Source organism: Megalops cyprinoides, chromosome 5 (assembly GCF_013368585.1).
Source record: "Megalops cyprinoides isolate fMegCyp1 chromosome 5, fMegCyp1.pri, whole genome shotgun sequence".
Classification (NCBI taxonomy): domain Eukaryota; kingdom Metazoa; phylum Chordata; class Actinopteri; order Elopiformes; family Megalopidae; genus Megalops; species Megalops cyprinoides.
Window position 1 is genome coordinate 34,974,624 of NC_050587.1, and position 8,612 is coordinate 34,983,235.

The 8,612-nt window shown below is 44.8% G+C and overlaps 1 protein-coding gene across 2 annotated transcripts; it reads left to right on the plus strand.

The window, feature by feature from the left end:
* The first annotated feature begins 417 nt into the window (after positions 1 to 417).
* coq4 (coenzyme Q4 homolog (S. cerevisiae)) lies at positions 418 to 7,102 on the plus strand. 2 transcript variants are annotated; one of them, XM_036528985.1, is made up of 7 exons: positions 418 to 603; positions 1,240 to 1,407; positions 2,208 to 2,304; positions 2,531 to 2,633; positions 3,921 to 4,050; positions 4,188 to 4,281; positions 5,978 to 7,102. In XM_036528985.1, exons 1-7 carry the CDS (start codon positions 540 to 542, stop codon positions 6,168 to 6,170), a joined length of 849 nt encoding a protein of 282 aa, XP_036384878.1. In that variant the 5' UTR covers positions 418 to 539; the 3' UTR covers positions 6,171 to 7,102. The 2 variants fall into 2 exon arrangements, with proteins under 2 accessions (XP_036384878.1, XP_036384879.1); XM_036528986.1 differs by lacking the exon at positions 418 to 603 and adding an exon at positions 614 to 989.
* The last annotated feature ends 1,510 nt before the right edge of the window (positions 7,103 to 8,612 follow it).

Genomic DNA, 8,612 nt, shown 5'->3' on the forward strand with positions numbered 1-8,612 from the left:
TAGTGTGTGCGAATATTTTCCAGTTTTATTAAAGAAGGCAATGAAACGAAGATGTAGTAGTCCTTGTTTGAAGAAAGTTTCTCACCAAACCACAGTATCTGTAACTGTTTATTATTTTTGACTGTATGCCCAGACCAGACATTAACTCGATTCGAGGAGTTTCTTTTATCAAGATTATAATATGTTGTAAAAAAAAAAATCTCCTTTTGCATAGGTGATGTACACATATTTCTCCTCTCTTAAAACATTCTCGTCATTCGTTTCCTTCGTGAATTCTAAATCGAGCTAATCCTAAATTTAGAAGATTAAGAAAAATGTGTAATATGTCAGTGTTTGTGTATAATGTCACAGTTTTACACCTAGACAAAGATTCAGCCCTATGATTTGTATATTCCCTATGCTAAGACTTCAGTAAAATTTTGTCGAACCGTCGAAGCGCGATTAGTCTAAATCGTGTTTGAGCCTTTTGGGTACCCATAGCTGCTTATAAACAATGTCCGCTAGATGTCCCACAGTCGGTCGTTGTGCTAACTTAAAAAATGCTAAGATCGCCTATCGTAGCAGGGCGTACAGCTCGGTTGTGGGGTGTTTTCGGGTTAGCAGGTACATGAATGTACAGAATGAATGCTAAAATATAGGCGTTGAATAACTTCGCTTGTGAACCACTTATCTAGTCATCTAACAAGCTGGACACGGGGAATCTGTTCGGCTTTTGACAGGAACGTGATTGCTACCTGCCTAAATAACATTATAACAGGGTGTCTTGTTAACAGTCGTAATGTTTAAGTGATTTGCGTATGTCAGCGTGTGTAATATAGGTTTACAACAGCAGGAAACGGGAAATTGGTTGAAATGTGAAAAGCAGTGCGCCTTGTCCTCGGTGACTCTTCGGGATTCACCCAGCTTTTCCGACCACCTAATTTGATTTCGTGGCATGTCACACCAGTTGTCATGGGACAGGTTACTCAGGATACCAAGTTACCCACTCGGTAATATCGGTGTTATTTGGCGGTGCCAGTCAGTAACTGTCAGTCCATTTGATCTTCATTTGGGTATTTCCAACGTGTAACCAGAGTCTTGTGAAAGCATTGCAGCTCATATCCAAATAATGACTTATCTATACCAGCCGGCTTGGTCATCATTTATTTCTCATTTCCGTGTGCGTGTGTGTGTTTGTCTATGTCATGTCTAGTTAACAGACTGTTTAGCTGGTGAGTTCAGCCTCTTGTCTGTGTGTAGCCTCTCCGGCAGTGCGGTTTGGGCGCCAGCAGCACGGTGGCCTGGGCTCCCCTTCGGAGGGTCAGTATGACAGGCTATACCGGGGCCACATCCCCACCAGCCCTCTGCAGAAGGCCTTGCTGGCAGTGGGCTCCGGAGTGGCCGCCCTGCAGGACCCCTACAGGCACGGTGAGCCCCCCTCCTTGCCCTCCCCCAAATGAGTGAGGGTGTGAGCGTGGATGTAGTGTGTTTCTCTTTCAGTTCTCAAAGCTGCTGTCCACCTGGTGTCAGTTTCACTTACACAGAAATTGATTAACATTTTTTTTCCCACTTCTGAGTAAAACATGACTATGAGATACAGTTTAGAGTTCGTCCCAAAAGTGAATCTGACTAGGCTGAATCTGATATTTGGCTAATTAGTCAGCTGTTACAGTTTGACTGTACATGTAATGTTGTATATGTCAAATTTTAGATAAGGTTGCAACTCAAGGTAATTCTTATAGGTCCAATGTTGATTGTACATCAGTTTGCTGCAGGGTAGATTTGTGTGTGAGCACTAATAATGTAGATATATTGTTTCTGAATAATAATAGGTTTACATAAATGGTTATTAATGATTAATATTTCCAAAATTAATTGTAAATGTAGTGTGCGTGTAAGTCAAAAATGAAATGTTTATTGTAAATGAATTGTGTGTAGTATGGTCATTCTCATAGTCTTACTCATACTTGGGAGTAGAACAACTCCCTGCACTCAAGCAGTCTGTTAAGCACTGTTGCCTCTTTTCTCAGTTCCTGGTGATAGATGGCTGATAATAGAGGTGCTTGAGTTATTTAGATCAAAATAGTTTCAGTCTGTTACCCCGATACCCAAGAACTGTATCAAAAGGGAGTAAGGCTCTCGCTGAAATTGTAAAATGGTGAGTAGCGCCACTGTAGCTCCAGATGAACCTTCTCTCCCTACTCTCTACCCTCATGCTTTGGCTTTAGACATGGTTGCTGTACTGGGCGAGACGACCGGCCACCTGGCCTTGATGAAGCTGAGGGACAGGATGAAGAGTGACCCCGAGGGATGCAGCATTCTCACGTGCGTGTTGCTGAACACAACTATCTGTCCCCTCTGCGGGGCTGGAGGTTATTGCCTGTGTGTGTGTGTGTGTGTGTGTGTGTGTATACCTCTCACCTGTGTGAATGGTTATCCTGAATGGTCTCACTGCTGCGGTGTGTATCTGTAAGTCTCAGGTCTGAATCTGCGTGCGTCAGAAGGTGGGTCCCTCTTCCTTGGCATAACCCCACCCTGTCCTCTCTCTCAGGGAACGGCCACGCATCCGTCTGTCCTCTTTGGACGTGTCTCGAATGTCCGCCTTGCCAGAGGGATCCCTGGGAAGAGAGTACCTCCGTTTCCTAGACGACAACGTGAGTGCGACAAAGGCTAGGGTCGTGCGGGTATTTGACAATACAAAACATTACATTACGTTACGTTCTTGTCAGTTAGCAGACGTTCTTATCCAGAGCGACTTGGCATAGGTTACAGTTTCATCCGTTTATAACATTTGGATTTACTGTGGCGATAATGGGTTAAGTACCTTGCCCAAGGGTACAGCAGTAGTGCCCCAGTGCTCCTTACCAGTGTGCTACACTGTGCTCCACTGCCATCCCTACCAAACATTATGGTATGGTTCAGAAACGACACTGCGGCATCAGCTTCTCTTCTGATTTCTTCTGATTTGTGCTGCATGAGAAGTAAGGCACAGATAATAATCACATCCACAGCTATACGTGTATGTAATGTTAAGAACCAACCTGATGTGTCTGATAGCCTTGCTGGCTAGCTAAAAATGGAGGAGAGCTGGTGGTTTAAAGATACACATGTGTCCATGTGGGACACTGCAATGGTGCATCCTGAAACCAGTTAAAGAGAGGTTCAATGAGGAGGACGTCAAGCAGGCCCAGCAAAGCAACTTTAGCCTAATAAGTCTAATATATGTGTATTAAGATGCATTTTTATAAATATATATATATAATTACTTTGAAACAGTTGAACTGTGATTTGTTTGCACTTTTATTGTGGTAAAACTAATAGTTCTGATTTGCAAGAAAAACATTCCTGGTTGCACATTATTAATACAGAGGAGTGTCCTCTCCACCCATGATCTTATGTATGAAACTGTTCCAGGGCGGATTTGCTCTTCCTCCTGTGGCCTCTCCTGACAGCGTGTCTGGCCACATCATCCTCTGCACTGAGGTCATAGAGAGGCGGAATGAAATTATGTCACTGAAGTCGATTACCTTCTTGAGTCTGATGACCCTTGGGGGTCATTCTGTCACCTTTGGGACAGGAAAGGGTGGTGATTGCAGCTCACCCAGGACGGGAAATGGGATAATGTGTGCATTATGTGGTTAAATCTACATCATGTCCATATTATGTGGTTAAGGTTTTAATGGCTTATGAACTAATACATTAAAAAGTAAAGGAAATATAGGAAGAATGAATGAGTTGACAGTAGTTCGTCTTCATCCACTTTCTCTCTTTCTCTCTCCGTCTCCTTTTCATTCGCTCCCTCCCTCTCTCTCCTTCCCTCTCCTTCTCTCTCTCTCTCTCTCTCCCCCGCTTCTTTTCTTTCCTTCTCTCCCTCTCCATCTCTCCCTCCCTCTCTCTCTTCCTCTCCTTTTCTTTCCCTCTCTCCTCTCTCTCTTTCACAGCGGGTGACCCCAGACACACGGGCGGAGGTGAAGTTCGTGGATGACGAGGAGCTGGCGTACGTCATGCAGCGTTACCGCGAGGTGCACGACCTAATGCACACCCTGCTGGGCATGCCCACGAATATGCTGGGTGAGTCCCGGTGCGGCAGCCACATGATTTCACTCTCACGCGGCACAGACAGTGTATGCGGCGTAAACCGGGTGTGTGTGTGTGTGTGTGTGAAAGAACGAAAACATCAGCATCAACGTCTGGCTCTCTCCAACTAGGTGAGGTGGCAGTGAAGTGGTTCGAAGCGGCTCAGACCGGCCTGCCCATGTGCATTCTGGGAGCTGCCTTGGGACCGCTCCGTCTGTCAACCAGGTAAAACCGCTTTGATCAGTGCTGTCATCCTTACGTTGTACCTGCTGGAGAGACATGAAACACTTTCATAATGTCAGCACTGGTCACACGATTGCAGCAGATTAGCGAGAGTGTTATTAACAGGGGAGGCCTCATATCAGACAGTGTAAAGTCACAGATCACTCACTGCTATTTTCCCATGATACTGCACTGTCATATCTGTCTAGCTGGTTACTCAGATCTTAGTATCATTTAGTGAACTGAAAGTCAAATATTGACTTATTCTCGTTGTACAATCACAGTAAAACTCCCCAATTCTTCAATTCTGTGTAAGCTTCCTTAAACAGATTTTATCTAAAAAAAAAATTCTTTCAAAGAAAGATCATAAGATAGCCACGGCGTGCCTTCTAGCCTGCAGCTGTCCTATGCAAAATACAGTTAGAAATACAGACTCTACCATCATGTCTTTGGGTTTTGCTGTCTAAAGCTGAAAATCATTTATCACAAAGGAACATCACAAAGACTGGTCATGACTTGGCCCAAGATGAGTGCAACCAGATCAAAACTCATCATTCAGAAACTGCAGGGTGTGTAAGATCTGGGGGGTTGGGGGAAGATGAGTAAGACCAAGCAGATGTTAGAAGGTCCAAATTAAGGGCAGGGCAGTTTAACCCGTCAAAGAGAAGCTCTTCAAGACGAAACACATGTGGATCTGCTGCTTCCCGGGCCCCTGTGTGTCGGGTGGGCATGATCTGCATACCTGCTGTGGCTCTTCCTTTCCCGCTGATGCTCCCAGAGTGCTGAATGGACAGCAGCCGCGGGGGCAGTCCTCTCCGCTCCTGCAGCATTCTGCGCAAACAGCTGCAGTCAGCACCACAAAAACGCGCAACGCGACCTGCAATGCGCTGCGATACAGCGCGCAAAAAGACCATCGCCCGTGAGCGAGGGCGCCAGCGCGTCAGACCGAACACGTGGTCACGATTATCGACTCAACAGCATTGAGTCTCAATGCAAAACAGCATTTCGAAATGAGATAAACAGTGTTGATTTGAAAGAGCAGGCGGACCTACGGATAACAGGGTTGACTCAGTGTTAAGGCATTAAAGTTTGTCGCTGTGTCGTGGGATTACTGCGGTGCCGTGATGTCTGACTGTGTGTTTACGTGGCTTTACGTGAGGCCATGTTGCAATCATCTATTGTGGTGTTGCATGTATTATTTAACTGCGATGCACCTGGTTCCTGTTTTTGGACTGTATCATTACCCTCTGCTGTTGTGTCTAAGTCTACTTTACCAGGATTCTGTTAGGCTGGGCTGCTGTTTCTGGAGGATTCATTGTGCTGGTTTGCTTGTGCTAGCCTGTGCCACTGTTGCATGTTGCATTACATATCAAATTACAGTCATTTAGCAGACACTGTTATCCAGTGTGAACTACATAGGTTACAGTTATACCCATTTTATACAGCTGGACATGTACTGCAGCAATTGTAGGTTAAGTACCTTGCCCAAGGGTAGAGCAGCAGTGCCCCAGTGGGGAATTGGAACCAGCAACCTTTCAGCTGTGAGCCCTTTCACTACGCCACACCGCAGCCGTACTGCTGACCTGTTGCTGTGTCCAGCCCTGTTTGTGTGCTGTGTTCAGTGAGATGTGTGTGTGGTTTGATGCCCGCCTGTGCGTGACCATGTCCTGTGCCCCCCCCCCCCCCCCCCCCCCCGCAGCCGCATGCAGAAGCTGGTGACGTCACTGGGACCCTGGGCCCTGCGCAGCGGGTGGCAGGCACGCTGTGTGCTGAGCGTCTTCTACGAGCGGCGCTGGGAGCAGAGCCTGGATTCGCTGAGGGAGGAGCTGCATATCGAGGCCCCGCCCCTGACGCTCAGGGCCACCGGCACGGCGGCTCCTGCAGAGTCATGAGACGCGGAGGCTGAGTCAGCGCTCCTTCCCTGGGGGAGCGGAGTCCCCTGCAGGGCCGACGGTCACGCTACCCGGGTGGCAGGGCCTGTGGGATTGGCCTAATTAAAACCCAGCTGCCCGAAAGAAAACACAGCTGCCCGGTGCACGGGAATCGATCTGACTCTGTTTGAAGTGGTTGCCGTGGCGTTTTTCGCCCTCGATGAGTAAAATGACCGTCTGGGGGACGTGGGACTTCTGTCATTTCCTCATTCAGCCTTCAGTGCCACATTCTCTGAGGCTGAGATACACACTGTAGTTTACAGTGAGAGAAGTCCTGATTTTTCCCCCCTGTGACTTATCTCTGAAAATCCAGGCATCATTTCCTCCTTACCCAACCCCCCCCACTCACACAAAGATTTCCCACAGCCTTATTTCTCAGCATTTCAATCCAAATGTTTCCTTTCCCACACCCCCCCGGAAGCTTCAGACAATCAGATTGCTGCTAATTGGAAGCAGCTGATGGAGAATAGCAGCCACTTGGTCATCAGGCTGATTTTTGCCTGTCTGTACAGAAAATTTCCGGTTCTTTAATGTGATGTCTGTCTGTTGGCTTAGAGGATTTGATTCAAAATCTTCCTGGCAGGGGATCCCAGACTGAATGATTCAGTTCTCTCAGGTGGTGACTTGCAGAAAAAATGCTGCTTTAATGAAATTAGGGTAAAGTCATTTACTGTGTATCCCCCCTCATTTTCTTAAAGGTGCACTCTGTAATATCTTTGGCCATTTTCAACATTTATTACAATTATTTTTCTAGTCTTTTTTGACCTGTGATCAAGTAATATAATGTAAGTAATATAAATGAGTGTTTGAGACCAGTACATGGACTGCCATTGGCCAGTTGTTTTCAAGAGCCTGCAGTTCCTTTGTTAGTCCATGAAGAGCCTGTGATGTCATCACTGTGCGTCACTCAGTTAGAGCACTGCAGACCATGAAAACATCACTACATATACAGTCTGTGTGTGTGTGATTTGTCACACAATTATACATAAAATCCCCAATCATAATCCCATCTAGCTGCAGAACAGAGGAAAATCTTATTCATCATGCTATATTATTTTCTTCCACTGCTCAGGCATCTAGGTGTTTTGATGTGTTGTGTCACATTGCCCTTGGTTACAAGCTTTTTCCGAATGGCAGCCGTGACACAAATATCAGCTTTATGAAGCTCACAACGTACAGTTTTTGTTGTGACTGAGTAAGTAGTAAGGTTGTTGTTTTGTGCTTTTTCGCAAGTGTCCTGTTAGGTGTCCGTTTAACCACTTGGGACGACTTTTCCTCTTTTCCTGATACAGTTTTTCCCTGTTTGGCATATGCTGTCTTGATTTTTGACACTGTTCTCCTTGACACAATAAATAATACAGTAAATTTCTATGGCTGAAGCACCTGCAGTTCAGGCACCAGATATTTGACATCTTTCAAAATATGTTGGATCTCTCATGTTGCTCTAGAAACATTAGTGGAAACATTGGTAATTAGTATTGACATTAATATGATACACCTGTATGAACTTCTTTTAAACTGCAATGAAGTTGTTTCAAAATAAGAGTCCTTTGTTGTTTGGGGTTTACAGTATTTTGTCTCCCTTGTGTATTTGTGTGTAAACACAGACATTGTAGGAATGATAAACAACTATGGAAAAACTATAAATCCACTGTCCTGATTACACATTTTGATTGTGTACTGCCACTGTAATAACAATGATATAATAATATACATAATGTATAATATATAACTGCTATACATTTGGTTAAGACACAGTAACAGTAGAGACAGTCTTATGATTTGACAACAGGAAGGAGGATGAGAGTGTCATGATGAGTTGCTGTCATTTTCTGTTATGGACCTTCCTTCCTTCCTGGAAGGTGTGACTTGGCAGGTTTATGTTTAAACAAATGCTTCATCTAAGAGATATTTGAAAAAGTCCCACAAGGAACTATAAACAATATAGTCTGCACTGACCAGTATTTTAGTGGTGGGGTCAGATGTTTCCAAGCATGTGACTGGAGCCTTGTTGCCAAGTATAGTCATGTTATATTCATAGTCTGTAATTTGCTGGAAATAATATTATATGCTAAAAGCCCAGTTTATTGTCTTATAATTAGCTACTGTATGCCAATTTTATTCAATGACTTTAAACCTTTTTCAGTTCATGTGACATTGTGTATGCTTTAAAAAAGATACAGTTTTGAATCACAGTGTAACAATAGCATTAATATCCTTTATGAACTAAAGACTGTTTGATCATGGGCATGGGTTACACTAATCAGTCTAATGGCCCCGTCATTATCGGCAGGTGTCTGTAAATTGGTAGTTGTTTCAGTCAGTCACTGTACACTGTGGGAAGTGGGTATCAGTAACTGGAGGGAAGGTGAGGTACTTTCCTGGTTTGAGATGGGATAAAAG